The following is a 19783-nucleotide window of genomic DNA, read 5'->3' on the forward strand; positions in this document are numbered from 1 at the left end:
GCTCCTTCGTTAGGAGCGAGGTAGGATCTCTGTCTTTGATCATCTGATAATCTTAGAGAGCGGACGTGCTCCTCCTTCAGTCCCGTCATGGGATACGTGGTCTCAGGGTAAGCACGGTTTCTACATTTATTTCAGTTTTTAACTTCATTTAAATGTAATAATTTCTTTTCCATGCACAGGAGTTTATCCTCGATATTCACGTTCACTGCTAATTTTGTCTAAATGACTTAGCTTTCCAGCTAACATCTTGTACGTTTTGTCTCGGAGGCAATTCCTTTTTTTTTTTTTTGACCTTGTAACTAAAAATGTAATTAACTTATCCCTTGGGTTTGTTTCCCAGTATTTCTGTGTCATCTTACATAAGTACTTAAAATCTATGCTCATTACCTGAAGTCATTTAGGTAGTGATGCAGGTTTTCTGTACCTCTGTGTTTGGTCTTATTTCTACCTTGTGTAGTTGGGATTAGCCCCCATTTTAATCGTCATGTATTGTTGGATAATTTACTTCCATTCAAACCTGTGATTAAATTTCTTTCGTGCATTGTGCATATCTGCAGGCGTGGTTAAGACTTAAATTTACCTTTGTAAATATCTTTTTGAGATTTGATTTGTTCTTTCTATTGTGAGTTTTGCCTTGTTTCCTTTTTCTAGAAATAAATGTGTGTAATCCAAGGGTAATAATAATAATAATAATAATAATAATAATAATAATAATAATAATAATAATAATAATAATAATAATAATAATAAGAAGAAGAAGAAGAAGAAGAAGAAGAAGAAGAAGAAGAAGAAGAAGAAGAAGAAGAAGACGAAGAAGAGGAGGAAGAAGAAGAAGAAGAAGATTTCGTGATTTAAACACAGTAAATGCAAAACTTACGGTTGAACAAAACATTGCAAAACAAAATGCAAACAACATATAATGAAATACAAATAAAGAAAGCTGAGAAAGGAGGAAATTCATAACAAATTGCAAAATCGTATGTATCTGTATAGATATAATAAGTACGAGCACAAGATTGAAGTTTCTGTTAACTGCTGTTCTAAAATTATCATTAAGGCTCGGAAGTTCATGCCATAAAAATCTAAGAAATATGTGTGCAAATATGCACTTAAAAACTTGAAAATATGCCAATAAATATGCACTATTAAAATGGAAAAATGGCAGTAGACAAGTGAAGTTAGTATTGATGATAATAAACTTACATTTATTCCTTGGAGGTTGAAGCAGAAATGGTCCCGCTGTCAATACTGAGTGATGAATTGCAGTTCACAACCATCACTTTGCACAAATTTTCAACTGAAAAACATCATCTGTTGTCTCGCAAAACACTTTTGTAACGTGAAAACTTCTTTCCACATCACAAGATGTTATTGGGGCATATTTAAATGATAACTGCTTCACAGAAAGAGGCAAGTCTCTTGGTGTGACATCCAGTTTTCCTTCGAGAATATCTCGAATATCGCACAACTGTTTATAACCAGGATTTTTTGAAGTTACATGATTTATTTTTTCTTTCACTTTTTGTCCTATACTAACAGGAAAAGAATAGATTGGATATCGTTTTTTCGAAAACAGTATTTCCTTTAAGGGAGATCCTACAGCTTCCAGTGACATTATGGCGGTTGGCAAAGAAAAAAAAAAAAAAAGGGCATTTATAAAAACAAGATTCTCTTCTAACTCATTGCCTGATAGAATATTTTGCACTGTTTGTATTGATGCAGCTTCATTCGAGTCCAATGAATTAACAACCTCTTTGAATACTTCTATGTGTTGAGCATAATACAAAGCTGCATCCAGCCATGTTCCCCATCATATTAACACTGGCTCAGGAGGAAGTGGGATATTGGGTGTTGTTGATCTAAACAACTCGACTCTTGAAGGAGATTTAACAAAAAATTTATTTGAACAAGCCACAAATCGATCTACCAATGGGAAAGAATTGCGTATTGTCTCAGCAATGCGATTAAGAGCATGTGCCAAACAAGTTATATGAATTAAGTTAGAAAAAATGCCTTTCAGTGTTTGTCCTGATTTTACCATATGAGTACCTGCATCGGTAACAAATAAAAGTAACTGGTCATATTTGATTCCAGATGGCCATAATAACTTCAATGAGTCCATCACACACTGCGTTACAGTTACATTGTTAGTGGCCGCCAATTCACACACATTAAGAAGATATGGTACCATCTTTTGTTCCTTATTTAAGGTGCCCACTATTATATTAGCAATAAATCGGCCCTCAGAATCAGTGGTTTCATCAATAGACAACCATACAAAGTGATCCGCTAATTCAATTTGCAAATTTGACAATACGTTATTGTAACAACGCCCTACGTAAGTCTTATGCAATGTACTAGCTTCAGGCACGTATTGTCGAGTGTATTTGGCAAGGAAATGTTTTAATGTGGGGTTATTAATTTTATACAAGGGAATATCAGCAGCTAAAAATGCTTGGCACAAGTCATAAGAAAATTCACTAATCCTACTTCCTAAACACTCAAATAGTTGGTTTTGAACAGGCTCTTTATCTGCAAGTTTGCTAGTTAAATTCTCCTAATGTTTTGCTGTGTTTATGTGTTGAACTACTTGAAATCTTTTCTCACTCCCTATAGTTTTCTCACATGCTCTACAGAACAGTACCCTATTATCTGTAGATATCAAGTCACCTGAAAACACCTTCTGTAAATTAGTTAATCTATAACTCGAAGTTGCTCTTATTTTCGGCATTTAAAGTACTTTTTAACGGACACTTTATATGCAAAACATAGTTTGGTCACAACCCGTTCACAACACCGTTACACGACTCAATGCAAAGAGAATAAGTAAACTCAATGGACAGCCAGTCGACAGCTAAGCACAAAACGTGAGTGAAGATGATGAAACAGGGGATTCACTGTGTGACATCATAACTCCTCACCACATGACAAGTTGCGTCATCATGCGTAACATTACTACCAACATCAACCAGATGAGAAAGCTGTTTAAAAAATAATAACCATTAAACTGATTGAAATATGCCGTATAGGCACTAAAATATTAAATTTTTATGATGCATTTATCAAAATCACAAAAATATGCAGTTATATGCACCATAAAAGCATGTTCAAATGACTGAAAATTCCATAATTTGTGCACATAATGTATAAGCATACATTTTAACCCCTATAAAAAAACCATGCAAATGCATGAACTTCCAAGCACTAATTATCATGCTTGTCCTATTGACATTTTCATGTTGTCAGTTTGGAATTAAGGAAAAAGGAAGAGATAATCTTTGTCTTGTTCTTTCTTATTCTTCCAGATATTTGCATAATGGAATACAATAAAATAGGGAGCTGGTTCCCTCACACTTTAGAAAACAATTTGTTCTTGTCATGGACAATCTAATGATGTCTGTACTGCAACAAGTGCCATTAATACTAACATAGCAGGATATAACTAGTAAATAGCTACCTGTCAGTTACCCTGGGGTTAATGTATGTTTAAATTTAACTGATTTTGTTGTTTCTGTAACCGTTTGTGGCTTGATTACACAAATAAAATAATAATTTTTTATGAAATTGTAAGCACAGTAAAAGAAAACTTAAAGTTCAACAAAAGCATTGCACCACAAAACGTAATTAACAGGTTAGGAAACATGACAACTACAGCATGGATGTGGAAAGCGGCATGGAACCCTGAGAGGTAATGGAACGTAGCGTTTTGGAAAGAAAGAAAACTTAGAGGGTAACTGCCCTTGGATTACACATATTTATATCAAGAAAGAGGAAACAAGGCAAAACTCATAATAGAAAGAACAAATCAAAACTTAAAAAAGGTATTTACAAAGGTAAATTTAAGTGTTAACAGTGCCTGTAGATATGCGCAATGGACAAAAGAAATTTAATCACAGGTTTGAATGGAAGTAAATTATCCAACGATACATGACTATTAAAATGAGGGCTAATCTTAATCTACACAAAGTAGAAATAAGACCAGACACAGAGGTACGGTACAGAAAACTTGCATCACTACCTAAAACACTTCAGGTAATGAGCATAGTAAGTACTTATGGAAGATGACACACAAATACTGGGAGGCAAACCCAAGGGAAAAGTTAATTACATTGTTAGTTACAAGGTAAAAAAAAAAAAAAGGAATTGCATCCGAGACAAAAGGTACAAGATGTTAGCTGAAAATCTAAGTCATTTCGACAAATTTACCGGTGAACGTGAATCTTGAGGATAAACTCCTGCGCATGGAAAATAAATTATTACATTTAAATGAAGTTAAAAACCTGAATAAACGTAGAAACTGTGCTTACCCTGTGACCAGGTATCCCATGACGGGACCGAAGGAGGAGCACGTTTACTCTCTAAGATGGTCAGATGATGGTCATATTCACCAATTACATTTGATCTTATTTTCTCCAATCAAAAGTCTTTTCCTTCTTGCTGATAAATGTTCAAGAAAAGTCTTTGTTTATGCAATAGGAAATGCGCTTCTAGAACTGCACGTGTAGGTACACGCCGTTTCACAAATTTTTATAACAAACGAAAATACTAAAATTCACAGATAAATGATATTTTGATACAACACATAAAAAATAGTTTCTAAAGCAGAATTCTTCCAAGTTCAAAGGTCCAAACAAAAGAAAATCTTATACAACAAGAAAAATAATTTTTAAGACAATAAATTAAAAGAACTTTCAATCAATTACCACTGCTGTTTTAGTACTGCCACATAAACAATGCATCATTTCAGATTACAGATCCTGCATCTTTAAAATGTAGCTAATGTTGGCTCAGCAAAGAGCGTTGCATGCACCTATTTGTTGCTGATGTATTTCCCTTGTTGCTGTAAAATGTCCGAGGCCTTTGAATCTTAAATTAGAATACAGAGCACTGTTTCTTTAAAATTTAGAGTTTTCTTTCATTAATAGAACTGTGTAGATAAAATTTGATAGTTTAACCCTGTTCTTAATGGCAGCCTGTAATTACAGAACATTGTTCCTAAATAAATGGAAATGTATGTATAGATCTATGAAAGTTATGACCAGAACCTTTCATATTCCCAGTTCTTTTCCCTTAATTTCTTCATGCTGAAGATTGCGTCCACTGTAGATCTTCCGGTTCTATCTATAAAGGATATTAGAGAGGAGAATGAGGAGAAAGGTAGGAGAGTTGCAAGAGGAACAGTATGGCTTTGGAAGTGGAAAAGAAAAACAGAAAAGGTTATTAACATTCAAAAATAACTGGTAAATAAAACATTTATTTATTAATTAAATGTCTCTCTTCCAGGTACTTTTAGAGTATTTTCTTAATCTTTAATTAGTTTCCACAGGCAGGACAATTTAAAGGTTATACAGTAACTTGAAAGGCCAATGTGGTGATAAAAACACAACTGGTAGTGTTTAACTCCAAGGCTGTGATTTCTTCTACTGCTATTACACACTAACACAGTAACCCCAGTTCCATAGCTTATGGCCTATGGGATGGGTTCAATGTAATTGTTGAGGAATGTAAAAACTGCTATGTATCTTTGAGGGTGGTAAGGGAACTGATAGCGAATAAATGCAGATAAATATTGATTTCCTGAGATATTAAAAAACTGAATACATCTTTCTGAGAAATACAGTATTTAGAACAAAATTCATAATATGAAAATAAAATGATATAAAATGAGAGACTGATAATTAATATTAGGAATAGACAAAGACATAAGCAAATTTTCTATTTTTATCGTGAACATGTAACTTTTTTTTAAAAAGTTTAAGGCAAAATGTAATTAGATAATCCCTTTAACCCATTCCCTTACTTTGATGGATCTGCATTGTATTCCTTGATTGAAATTTTAAAAAAAGCAATAACTGACCATATTCAGCACCCTTTAGAAGGTTCAATATCCTGATGGCTTTGTCATCATCATTCTCGTCGTATTCCATGTTGTTCTTCTGGAGGATACATTTAATTTTGCAAAGTGTGATGAAATCTGAAAATACAAAGAGTATATTTGTAATTACAATGAAATATTGTTAAAATCCAGGAAGAAAAAGAGAAAAACAACAAAGGAAACTTCTGGAAATGCAGAAAACAAGGTTTCTAAAGTGTTTGTTAGTACATCAGTAATCACATAAGCTCAGCGGACATCCCTGGAGAAATCATTACAATTATCATTTAATACTGTGCAACTCTGTCTCTGGACTTGATGACCACCTGGATTCAGTTAGGAAGTGAGTCCACAAAGTTGTGTGGGTACATTGTATCCAGGTTAAGTGAATTGCTGAAGATTTGATCGCGCAAATCCACCAAAAACGGGAATGCTCATGTTGGAGTTTTCTCTGCTGTTTCAACATGTTCCACAGATTTTCAGTGGGGTTCAAGTCAGATCATTTTGCAGGCCAATCGAGGTGTAATAGAGTGGTGGAGTGTTCATAAAGCCAGTCACATATGCTTCCAGTCGGATGAACTTTGCTGTTGTCATCTTCAAAAATAAGGGTATCAATAGCATACTCATCATGCAGATGATGACTGAAAGGCAACACCTAATCATAGGATATAAACTTCATGGTTTTGATCCGTATTGAATTGTGATCACAATATAATTAAATTATTGCTGTATGGTCCACCGTTTTCAATACGATATTATGCAATATTATTAAATTACATATAATATAGTATTGAAAAAGGTGGACCATTGTGAGCACCTAATCATCCAGAATGTTTAAATAAACATGCTGGTTCATGTTAGTGGTCACCTCAGTGAGTGGGCCCAATCCACTATAAGAAAAACACCCCCAAAACATCACAGGCCCACCTCTGGCTTGAACCTGACCTTGCACACATCCAGGATGAAATGCTTCATTTGGCCTTCGGTGCACTCGATAATGTGCATCATTGGAATACAGTCAAGCTCCATGGCTAAATGGTTAGCGTGCTGGCCTTTGGTCACAGGGGTCCCGGGTTTGATTCTGTTGCGGTACATTGGTATAATTAAATATGAGTATGTATTTCCAAGTACTTGCAGCAGTCGCTTGGCAAATATCAACGAAAGTTCGATATGAAGGAAGCGAAAGACTCCCAGTAATATGTGCTGGTATGCCACACAGAGAACTTAGCAAAGCAGAGCGCAGGGAAACGTGTAGTATGGGGTAATGGCACTATTCAAATGTCATGCTTCAAATAACCACAATCAGTGCAGATAACATCCCAAGCCATGTGCCGATCACAATTATGGGCCTTTTCCCAAGGGGAATTTCCGCGGTAGGTACATACTAAGCAAAACGAAAGAGAACACAGAAATGAGAACTCCCAAAAGCACAGGTTTAGAAAAGATGAACATATATATTGAAACAACTTCAAAAGAGATAACAAATGTTTTCACAACAGAGAGTAAAATTGGACCATTTGATACACCATAGAAAAAGGGAGTTATTGACAGGTCTTATTTTGGTTCATACAGGCACTAGAAAGGGTAACCACACAAATTACAATAAATCTTTGGTATACTCAGGTACGAGATAAGGGCTATAGGAATAAATTAATGTTCTCATTACATTCAAGTTCCAATATGACAACGTTCACATGAATGCCGCGCAAAAACAGCAAGAAATTTTGAAAAGGAACAAGTAAAAATTATACAAGTTAAAGAGAACTTTCCAGTACCTAAAATGGTACGCAATAAAACGACATCATATCCCCCAAAAATCTAACACACACTTGTTTAAGACAGGAAGATACTAGAACATTCGAAATGTAAACAGCAGACGCATTGCGAAATTGGCAGACCACAGTGTTACCAAATTTCATTAGCAAATTATGAGAAAATACGAACGGGAGACGAAAAGGAGAATGGAAAGAGGAGCAGGAAAAGAAAACCAAGAAACAAACAGCAGGGAAAGGGAAATGATCAGGCTGTCAAGTCCCACTTCAAAACGAGGGAAGGCAAAGTTCATGCACAACACTTTAGAAGTTGAAGGTCACCATAATATCGCTAGTCCAGTACACTTCTTCCTTCACATTTCCACCACAAGTCTAAAGCCAATAGTTTGGCACAGCGTAATTTCGTAGAGTCCTGAAGGGACTAGAGTTCGAAATCCAAGCATTAGCCAAGCCCATATGGAGAAAGAGAGGGCAAAATTGAATGGATGACAATAATAATAATAAAAGTCTGCTCACCCAGTACGTAAAGAAGAATGAAGTAAAATTGAAATGCACACGGTCCAGCCGTGTACACTGCTCAAGCTCCCACTGCCGATTACAACATATCAATCACACCTGATCGCCGGACAAGAGAAAGCGGCGAGTATATATACGGAAGCGAAGCGAGCTTGAGAAAACACTGGAACTGGGTGACGTCACGGTGATTGCGCGTGGAGGGGAAACAGTCCAAGCAGTGGTGAGACAGACTTGTAAGCAGAAAGTTCGTGAAGCAGCGCAATATAATGTGCACTAAATCGGAGCGGAGAAGTATGCATAAGGTAAGCGAAGTTGAGCTCGTAACATACTCCCACCACCAGAAGAAATCCGAAGGATTGGTGTCCAAAGTTGACGAGACGGCACGACGAGAAGCTGAGGGTGGTGAAAGCAGTACAGGTGATCCAAAGCGATGCGGACGAAGATGAAGAGTGGCGAAGATCCGACAACGGTAGAAACGACGACAGCCGAAGAAGCAGAACCGACGAAACGTAAAGATGAAGACAGGAGAAGCGGCAGGTCCCACGAAGTCCCAAGGAGGCGCCATCTCAGGGACAGGCAGGATAATGCAGCATAATAGGAAAGAAAAAATAAAGAGAATAAGTAACAAGAGAGAATAAGGGAAGAAAAGGGGGAAAAGGACGGGGGGGTGGGGGGGGAAGGAGAGGGCAAGGGAACGAGCCGGATAATTTTAGTAATAAAACATGATTATCTAGTGCTCTGCATGACAATTTGACAATAGAAAATTACAATATTTATCAATAATATATCCCAAAGGGATAACAAACAAACAAACAAAAAAAACTTAGTTATAAGAGGGGGAGGATCAGGCATGAAAATTTAGGCAGTGGGAGGTGAGCTGGGTGAGCAGAGGCAAAAAGAAAAAAACAAACAAGAAATGAAGGAAGGAGAGTGATAGACAGCAAAATAATACCGTAGAACCAAGGAAATAAAAAAAGTGATAACAGAGCTGATCAATACCCATCTCCCGCCCTACCAAAAAAAAAAAGGGAAAATAGGGATTAGGTATGAAACGGCTTTAGTAGAGAGAAATGAGCCTTTCAGAGGTGAGTAGGGGATTCCACAGACAGGAGCTGAGCGGTATTAGGTGAGGGAAAAGAAAGAATACGGAAGGGACCCATCCAATGAGGGGAGAGTTTAGCAGAAATATTCTGAGGTGTAGAACTGAGGAGGTGATTTTTAAGAAGAACTAAATCAAACAATTTAAATTTAGAAGGTAAGACACGAGAATTACACAGTTTCTTGTGAACTTTGCTGGCCTGAAGGAGCTTTTGATAAGCGGAATACAATTGGGAATGATTAAGACGATCGGAGGGGGCGTCCAAAAGCGAGGGTAGATCCCACGTTAGAGCAAGAGGGGTATTCAACTCACGGCCGAGAAAGAGTTTAGCCGGAGTACAACCAGTAGAGGAATTAATGGTGGAGTTGAGGGCCAGAACAAAAGAAGGAAGTTCGGTGTCCCATGATTTCTGGTTGTGGGAGTGGAAAATAGATAGAAACGTTTTCAGGTTACGATGGTAGCGTTCAATGGTATTTGCCTGAGGGTGATACGGGGAAGTGCAAACCTGTTATGCCGAGAGAAAAACAAAAATTATAGAACTGTCTAGAGGTGAAAATCGAAGCATTATCAGAAATTAGAACTTTAGTGATAGGAAAGATGTAATTGAACAAAAGATTGATAACAATTTGTGAGGAGATATTTCTCAAAGGACAAACAATAAGAAATTTAGAAAAACCATCTAACAGAGTGAAAATATATGAATTGGATTTAGAGAATTTGACAATAGGCCCAACAATGTCAATGTAATACTTTTCAGACGAGTAAGTAGCAGGAGAGGCGGCATAGGAGCCGTAAGGAAGGTGATTTAACGGTTTATGTTTCTGACAAGAAGGGCAAGATCGAACCCACGAAAAAATGTCTTTACGCATTTGCGGCCAAAAAAATTGGGAGGCAAGGCGAGCGTAGGTCTTAGCTCTCCCAAAGTGGCCGCCCATAGGCGAATCATGAAAATATTGAAATACCATAGATCGGAGAGTGGAAGGAAGAACCAGGCGAGGAGTAGCTTTAGGGGTAGGTTTAAAAAGAAGGAGTTGGTGATGGACCCGAAATGGGCCAGAATAATTAGGAGAAATAATTTCTTGAGAAATTTGTTGACAGTACGGGTCAAGCTGTTGATGGTGCAAGCAAGATTGAAAAAGGGGAAAGTTAGTTAAAGAAGAGACGGAAATAACAGAGTTAACGGGAAAGGAATCAGGTTCGGAGGGTTGAAGGTGGTGGTCATCAAAGAGACGGGAAAGAGCATCGGCGACAGAATTATTATAACCGGAAACGAATTTTAAGGAGAATTTGAAACGAGACAGGCGGAGTAACCAACGACCAGTACGACCAATTTTTGGGGCATTATGTAGTAGCCAAGAAAGAGCCTGGTTATCAGTGCTGACAATGAATTCACGATGGTCAAGGTATTCAGAAAAGTGTTCTATTGAGAGAATAAGACCCATGGCTTCTTTTTCGTAAGTAGAATACTTTTGTTCAACAGGGGATAACAGGCGGCTAAAATAGGCAACAGGAAGCGTACGGTCATTAACAGTTTGTTGAAGGACAGCGCCAATGTCAATGTCCGAGGCATCAGTGGATAGTTCAAAGGTAAGATTAAAGTCCGGAATTTGTAAGAGGGGAGCATGGGATAATTTCGATTTAAGAAGATCAAAGGCCATTTGTTGCTGAGGGGACCAGTGAAATTTCACCCCTTTCCTTTTAAGTTTATTCAATGGATCAGCAATGGATGAAAAATTAGGGATGTACTTGGCGTAGAAGCCGACCATTCCCAAAAAGGATCGTAAATGTTTCAAGTTAGTAGGAGGGGGTATCTTATTAATGGCGGAGACACGGTCAGGGTCAACAGCAATACCATCAGAGCTCAATATGTGGCCGAGAAATTTAATCGAGGTTTGGGCGATCAAAACTTTAGAGGGATTAACGGTGAGACCGACATTGCGAAGACGAGTAAGGACTTCGCGCACATGAGACAAATGCGATTCAAAATCAGGAGAAAAAACTAAGATATCATCAACGAAAGGAAAAAGATACTTATACTTAATGTCAGCAAAAAGGGAGTCCACAAAACGCTGCATTATTTGGGAGCCTAGATTAAGGCCAAAAGGAACTTTTTTAAATTGATAGAGCCCATTAGGAGTAATGAACGCCATATACCGAGAACTGAGGTCATCTAAGGGAAGCTGATTGTAGGCAGAATTGAGGTCGAAAATTGAGAAAAATTTGGAACCGGAAAAATGTTGGAATGCCGAATTTAATTTAGGCATCGGATAGGCGTCGTAGACGATTTTCTCATTGAGCTTCCTGTAATCAACAATAAACCTCGCAGAACCATCAGGCTTATCCACCACAAAGGCGGGTGAGGCATAATCGGAAGATGATGGAATAATAGTATTGTCTTTAAGCATTATCTGAATCAACTGATTTAAAACGTTCATCCGAGGAGGGCTAAGGAAATAAGGAGAAGAGCGGACAGGAGTAGAATCCACTAGATCAATATGTGCAAAAAAATTCTTCACCGTACCCAAATTAGGGGTAATAACGTCAGAAAACTCAGTGAGCAAAGCTTGAACCTGGTCAGAATGAATAGAGTTAATAGCAGGAAGTAGGGAATGTGAACGAAAAGGAAAATCAGAGATGTTAATCAACGGAACAAACTTGTCCGAAAAGGAAAAAAAACTTTAGACTGGGCGGAATCGAGAAGAAGACCAGTATGCGAAAAAAAATCATATCCTAAGATAACCGGGAATGACAAGTCCTCAACAATCTAAAAAGTGAAAGGCCAAGAAAGGTGCTGTAGTTTAATATGTAACAAGATACTACCCAAAATTTGCAAAGGTTGATTAGAAACTGAAAGACATCGAAGGGGAGATGGAAGATATTTCAAATGAGGATTATTGTGAAGTAAATCTTTATAAAATCGGGAACTAATAAGTGACACTGCCGCCCCAGAATCGAGGAGCGCAACAGAAGGAAGGTTATTAACAGTAAGCAAAACATGACAACTCGGGGGTAAAAGAGAAATAGAATTATGAATGGATTGGGAAGATGCGGATACGGAGGTAAGCTGCGAGGAATGAGGCAGATTTTCCCCATGTGAACGCCTACTGCCTAAGGACGTGGGTGAAGGGCGTTTCCCGAAGGCAAATTAGTACATTGACGGGCAATATGGCCCGGTAATTTACAGCGATAGCAGGTTATGGGAGGACGAACACTAAGGGGGGGTACTGCAGACAAAAAGGAACGTAAGGGAGGAGCAGTAATAGGTGGAGGAGAGACGGAAGCATAGTAGGAACGATGCCCTAAAGAATGTATGGTATGTTGTTGAGCAAATTGTAGAGTTGAAAGAGAGAAACAGGGGGGGCAAGAACATTAAAAAGCATGCGGAATGATGGGGTGGCATAAAACTGAATAATAGATATCAGTTCGGAAGTATTATATGAAATATTTAAAACATCACTATAAGTGATAATAGAGTCCAAATAGTCGTGCGCAGGTTTGTTGGGTAGCTGGTGGCGTCTGATGAACTCGGTACTTAATTTGTGACGGACTTCTAGGGGTAAGAAATAATTGTGTATCGCATGTCTCAATTCATACCAATTTGTAAAATTTGACATATATTCCAACCAAAAAGTGGAAAAAAAACCCCGTAGTTTTGGTGGACAGGAGGCCAATTAATTGGGGAAAAGAGGCAACTTTTATGTTTAAGAACTTGCGAACCGAAAACAGCCAAATGGTAAGATTTCGGGGATCTGTCGCTAATAGTTGGGCAACTTGTAATAACGACTGCTTAATGATTTGTACATTAAGTGCACTATCAACAGAGGGGGTAGTAGGTACTGGGGGTTGAGAATAAGGAGGAGGGGGTGGGGCCATGTGATGTAGTAAAACGGAAGGTTTAGTATCATCAGATTGAAAATCAGGTGTGTGGTTGGATGAAGACGGGTATAGGGAGGGAGAAGACGAAGCAGAAGAAAAGGAAATTAAATTCGGTACAGGAGGGTTGGGCAATGATAAATTTGGTGGTAGCGGAGAAGATAATAATGAAGATTTTTTTTTTGCTAGGGGCTTTACGTCGCACCGACACAGATAGGTCTTATGGCAACGATGGGATAGGAAAGGCCTAGGAGTTGGAAGGAAGTGGCCGTGGCCTTAATTAAGGTACAGCCTCAGCACTTGCCTGGTGTGAAAATGGGAAACCACGGAAAACCATCTTCAGGGCTGCCGACAGTGGGATTCGAACCCACTCTCTCCCGGATGCAAGCTCACAGCCGCGCGCCTCTACGCGCACGGCCAACTCGCCCGGTTAATAATGAAGAGTCTCCCCTAAAGGGAAGTTATCGGAAAAGCAAGCCATGAATGAAAGCACACAAGAGAATAAGGGCAGTCAAAATAGGAAGTAATCTGCTACCATGTGTTGCGGTACATTGGTATAATTAATTAAATATGAGTATGTATTTCCAAGTACTTGCAGCAGTCGCTTGGCAAATATCAACGAAAGTTTGATATGAAGGAAGCGAAAGACTCCCAGTAATATGTGCTGGTATGCCGCACAGAGAACTTAGCAAAGCAGAGCGCAGGGAAACGTGTAGTATGGGGTAATGGCACTATTCAAATGTCATGCTTCAAATAACCACAATCAGTGCAGATAACATCCCAAGCCATGTGCCGATCACAATTATGGGCCTTTTCCCAAGGGGAATTTCCGCGGTAGGTACATACTAAGCAAAACGAAAGAGAACACAGAAATGAGAACTCCCAAAAGCACAGGTTTAGAAAAGATGAACATATATATTGAAACAACTTCAAAAGAGATAACAAATGTTTTCACAACAGAGAGTAAAATTGGACCATTTGATACACCATAGAAAAAGGGAGTTATTGACAGGTCTTATTTTGGTTCATACAGGCACTAGAAAGGGTAACCACACAAATTACAATAAATCTTTGGTATACTCAGGTACGAGATAAGGGCTATAGGAATAAATTAATGTTCTCATTACATTCAAGTTCCAATATGACAACGTTCACATGAATGCCGCGCAAAAACAGCAAGAAATTTTGAAAAGGAACAAGTAAAAATTATACAAGTTAAAGAGAACTTTCCAGTACCTAAAATGGTACGCAATAAAACGACATCATATCCCCCAAAAATCTAACACACACTTGTTTAAGACAGGAAGATACTAGAACATTCGAAATGTAAACAGCAGACGCAGTGCGAAATTGGCAGACCACAGTGTTACCAAATTTCATTAGCAAATTATGAGAAAATACGAACGGGAGACGAAAAGGAGAATGGAAAGAGGAGCAGGAAAAGAAAACCAAGAAACAAACAGCAGGGAAAGGGAAATGATCAGGCTGTCAAGTCCCACTTCAAAACGAGGGAAGGCAAAGTTCATGCACAACACTTTAGAAGTTGAAGGTCACCATAATATCGCTAGTCCAGTACACTTCTTCCTTCACATTTCCACCACAAGTCTAAAGCCAATAGTTTGGCACAGCGTAATTTCGTAGAGTCCTGAAGGGACTAGAGTTCGAAATCCAAGCATTAGCCAAGCCCATATGGAGAAAGAGAGGGCAAAATTGAATGGATGACAATAATAATAATAAAAGTCTGCTCACCCAGTACGTAAAGAAGAATGAAGTAAAATTGAAATGCACACGGTCCAGCCGTGTACACTGCTCAAGCTCCCACTGCCGATTACAACATATCAACCACACCTGATCGCCGGACAAGAGAAAGCGGCGAGTATATATACGGAAGCGAAGCGAGCTCGAGAAAACACTGGAACCGGGTGACGTCACGGTGATTGCGCGTGGAGGGGAAACAGTCCAAGCAGTGGTGAGACAGACTTGTAAGCAGAAAGTTCGTGAAGTAGCGCAATATAATGTGCACTAAATCGGAGCGGAGAAGTATGCATAAGGTAAGCGAAGTTGAGCTCGTAACAATTCCTGGCAGCCGGGCTGAGTGGCTCAGATGGTTAAGGCGCTGGCCTTCTAACCCCTACTTGGCAGGTTCGATCCTGGCTCAGTCCGGTGGTATTTGAAGCTGCTCAAATACGACAGCCCCGTGTCGGTAGATTTACTGGCACTTAAAAGAACTCCTGCGGGACTAAATTCCGGCACCTCGGCGTCTCCGAAGACCTTAAAAAGTAGTTAGTGGGACGTAAAACAAATAACATTATTATTATTATTACAATTCCTGGCAGGGTCGAGAATTTTAACCATCATTGGTTAATTTAGCTGGCACGTGGACTGGGTGTACGTGTCGTCTTCATCATCATTTCATCGTCATCACAACGCGCAGGTTGCCTACGGGAGTCAAATCAAAAGACCTGCACCTGGCGAGCCGGACTTGTCCTTGGACATTCCCAGCACTAAAAGCCTAACGCCATTTCATTTTTCATTGGAATACGAACAAAAACGTGATTCTTCAGGGCACACTACATTCCACCAGTTAGCTCCTGTCCATGTTTGATGATTTCTAGCCCATTGAAGATGCGCAGCTCTATGTGCCAGTGTGAGCAATAGCCTCTTGTGAGGTAACCGAATCCAAATGTTTATTGCATGCAGTTTCCGTCACAATGTTTTCTCGCTATGGACGTTCATTCATTGAATGCAGTAATTCCTGTCATGTTTGGAAGCAATTTTGATTTACATGCCGTGAACGCGTCTCCAGTCTCTCTCAGTCAGGATCTTTTTCCAACCACAATTCTGATGTCGTGTTTTAAGACCATGTGTAGTGCACCACTGCTTGTAGACACGTTGAATGGTCCACTGCAAAACACCAATGAATCCAGCAACTTGACACACTACATGGCCATGGACACAGCCAAACACAATTGCCATGTTTTTGCCACTCTGACACATCCTTACATCTACACATGTTGACGTTCACTGTCCACTTGAAACATCAACGTCTCACTGATCGCAACTGCCTTATGCTCACGTAGAGGCAGTGCACATGTAGTTGAGCACGGGACTCATTGACTGTGCCATCTTTACAGGCTTAACAATCTATCTGTGCGTGTGCACTAGGGTGAATAATTTTTTGTCCGGTGAGCTTACATGACATAGCTCTGAGGTGGTAATTAGTGGTGAAGGTGATTTCAGTTTTAAGAGGAAGTATGAATGGGCAAACATCCTCTATTAACACCAATCAGGGGGAAAAATGGAATAGGTGTAACACTCCAAAAAATTAAGGTGTCGGCAAAAGAAAGGGATGGGCACGAAGGGAGTGAAAATGAAAGACTCTCTTGACCAAGAAAGGTCAAAGAGGAGCCTGCGACAAGTGAAAAAATGCTAGACTCATCAAGGGGGACTGTGGTTGCAGTCAGTTTGTATTAAGTAGTTGTATCAAACACATTTCCTTCTTTGTATTGTATTTTACTGTGCTTTGACTTGCTACAAGAAAGAATAATTATCTACAATCTGTCTAAAAATCAGCCTGCAGTGATAAGAATTTAGGGCTTTGAAAAAGAAGCAGCAATTCTGAAAAGAGTGAGGCAAGGCTGCAGTTTATTCACTCTGCTTTCCAATGTTTATATAGAACAGGCAGTAAAGGAAATCAAAAAGGAATTTGGAAAAGGAATCACAATTGAAGGAGAGGATATCAAAACCCTGAGATTTGCTAATGGTATTGTTACTTTATTTCAGACTGCAGAGAGCCTCCATGGATCAGGTGGCAGTGCACCAGCCTCTCTCAGCTGGGTTCTGTGGTTCACATCCCGGTCACCCCATGTGAGATTTTTACTGGACAAAGAGGAGGCGGGACAGGTTTTTCTCCGGGTACTCCGGTTTTCCCTGTCATATTTCGTTCCAGCAACACTCTCCAATATAATTTCATTTCATCTGTTATTGATTAATCATTGCCCCAGAGGAGTGCGACAGGCTTCGGCAGCCAGCACAATTCCTATCCTCACCGCTAGATGCGGGCTTCATTCATTCCATTCCTGACCCAATCGAATGACTGAAAACAGGCTGTGGATTTTCATCTGAGACTGCAGAAGATCTGAAGAAATTGCTGAATGGTATGGACAGAGTCTTGGAGAAGAAGTACAAGATGAAAATAAATAAGTACAAAACAAGAGTAATGGAGCAGGTGATGTAGAAAATATTAAATTAGGAAATGAAGTCTTAAAGGAAGTAGATGAATATTGTTTCTTAGGTAGTTATATAAGTAATGTTGGCAGAAGTAAGGAGGACATAAAATGCAGACTAGTGCAAGCAAGGAAGGCCTTTCTTAAGGAAAGAAATTTGCTCACTTTGAACAATGATACAGGAATTAGAAATTTCTAAAGACTTTTGTATGGAGCATGGCGTTGTATGGAAGGGAAACGTGGATGATAACTACCTCAGAAAGAGAGTAGAAGCTCTTGATATGTGGTGTTACGGATAAATGCTGCAAGTGAGATGTAGAGATCGAATCACGAATGAAGAGATACTGAATCGGATTGGGGAGAGGAGATTGATTTGGCTAAATTTGAAGAAAATAAGAGATAGAATGATAGAAAACATCATAAGACACCCAGGAGTTGTTCATTTTTTTTTTTAGGAAAGTGAAGGCAGTAAAATTGGTCGGAGTAGACCAAGGTATGATTATGACAAACAGATTATTGCAGATGTAGGACGTAGTAGTTACGTAGAAATGAAATGCTTAGCACAGCATGGAGAGTTGGATCAAATTAGTGTATGGATTGATGATTCAAACAACAAAAATAACAACATTATATCTGTGAGTAAGCCCTTTTCTAGACAGAAACACAGCCACAAGTGTCTTTACAAAAACAAAAAGTAATTTAAAACTGCAAGGGTGTGTCTGAGGCTAATAATTGTGAAAAGTGTGAATGGTTAGCATTTGTTGTAAAATATATGGGGACCGAGCTTGATACCTGCAGTCGCTTAAGTGCGGCCAGTATCCAGTATTCGGGAGATAGTAGGTTCGAACCCCACTGTCGGCAGCCCTGAAGATGGTTTTCCGTGGTTTCCCATTTTCACACCAAGCAAATGCTGGGGCTGTACCTTAATTAAGGCCACGGCCACTTCTTTCCCACTCCTAGCCCTTTCCTGTCCCAACGTCGCCATAAGACCTATCTGTGTTGGTGCGACGTAAAGCAACTAGCAAAAAAAAATGTGGAAACCAAATATGTGAAGTAAAGTGAATGGGAGAGTCTGCAGGTTGTGTTCAAGTGGATTACACAGCTATGTTTCACCAGGCTTATGCCTCATGAATAGTTATGGCTAAAACGTTTGTAAAATACAGGCCAATAAATCACTTCCAATTTACCTAGATGCCCATAGAATTATATCAGCCTGACTGAAATTCAAACACCCTCTTCTGCTGCTGGTCAAATTAATTACTCTGGACTGCAAACCTGGAATGAAGAGTGGACTGCAAAGGACTTTGACCCTATGCAGCCTGGTGTCAAGTTCCGCTGAGTGTATGGGTCTCACCAAACAAAGTGCACAGTGGCTCTGCACTGCATTGCACTCTTGAGGCCTAGGGGTCTCTCCAAACTGTGAATACTCGGATGAATTCCAGACAATGCAACACATCACCTTCAGGTGCCCACGAACCTTCTCCGCTAATGATGGCCATTTGGTGGTTGCAACAACTGGACATCCTATTTTAGTTCATGATTTTCACCTGTTAATTTATGTCATTTATGTTGTACTAGCAAATGTGCCCATGCTTCGCTATGGTTTTTTATATCGTATATGGATTTCTAAATTACTTTACATGCTGTAATTGAGATTTTATTAAATTTATTAAAGTGCAGACCTCCTCTTCAGGATTCACTACTCCTACGAGATACATGATATTAACAATCGCTTTGATGCCCCTTATATGCTTCTACATGTTTGCTTCTAAAACATTTTCTCGTATCTCCCATATTTATGTGTTAAATTAAGCTCAAAACATTGAATAGGGTAAATTTTGGGAACATTTTTAATGCTTTACATTATTTTTTGCATACTTATGTATAAGCCAGAATCATGATACTTGGTCCACATGTGGCCTTTGATGGTGCCAATGTGCACACCAAGCTTGATGATCCTTTCCTATAAAAGTGTCAAACAATGAAATATACTTGTCAAAATCACCAAATTTATGAACAATCCAGAAATACGGCCAAATGTAACGTATAAAGGAGATAGATACGACAAAAAGTCATAAGACCAAAGTTGTAGATCACTCCAAATTAAAATGAGATTGTGCCATCCGTTCTGTGATACGACTTACCGCTTGGCCAACAAATATCTCAAAAGGAATGTCTGCCCAGTCATTAAAATTGCCTCTATATTTCGATATCTTTGGGGGTAAAAAGTGAAAAATTTGTGCATCTTAGGATTTTTCCATCAGTTAGAGGCTAAAAGCTATAATTTTTCCAACTTTCAATTTTCTACCTCGTCTGGCAGGTTGTGCCACCATCTTGATTTGGGGGGATGGGGGATAAAAATTAGGAAATTCCTGAAAATTTTTTAAGTTCACCAAACCTATAGGCTGTCACTTTGGATAAATTA

General features: G+C 39.0%; 1 protein-coding gene across 1 annotated transcript in view; it reads right to left on the minus strand.

The window, feature by feature from the left end:
• LOC136856943 (uncharacterized) overlaps positions 1-19783 on the minus strand; it is a 245934-nt gene that overhangs the window by 84441 nt on the left and 141710 nt on the right. Inside the window, exon 7 of the mRNA XM_068231054.1 lies at positions 5858-5974. Within this exon, the coding sequence (XP_068087155.1) occupies positions 5858-5974 (117 nt within the window). The remainder of the gene's footprint in view (positions 1-5857; positions 5975-19783) is intronic.

This window comes from Anabrus simplex, chromosome 1, assembly GCF_040414725.1.
Source record: "Anabrus simplex isolate iqAnaSimp1 chromosome 1, ASM4041472v1, whole genome shotgun sequence".
NCBI classification, from domain to species: domain Eukaryota; kingdom Metazoa; phylum Arthropoda; class Insecta; order Orthoptera; family Tettigoniidae; genus Anabrus; species Anabrus simplex.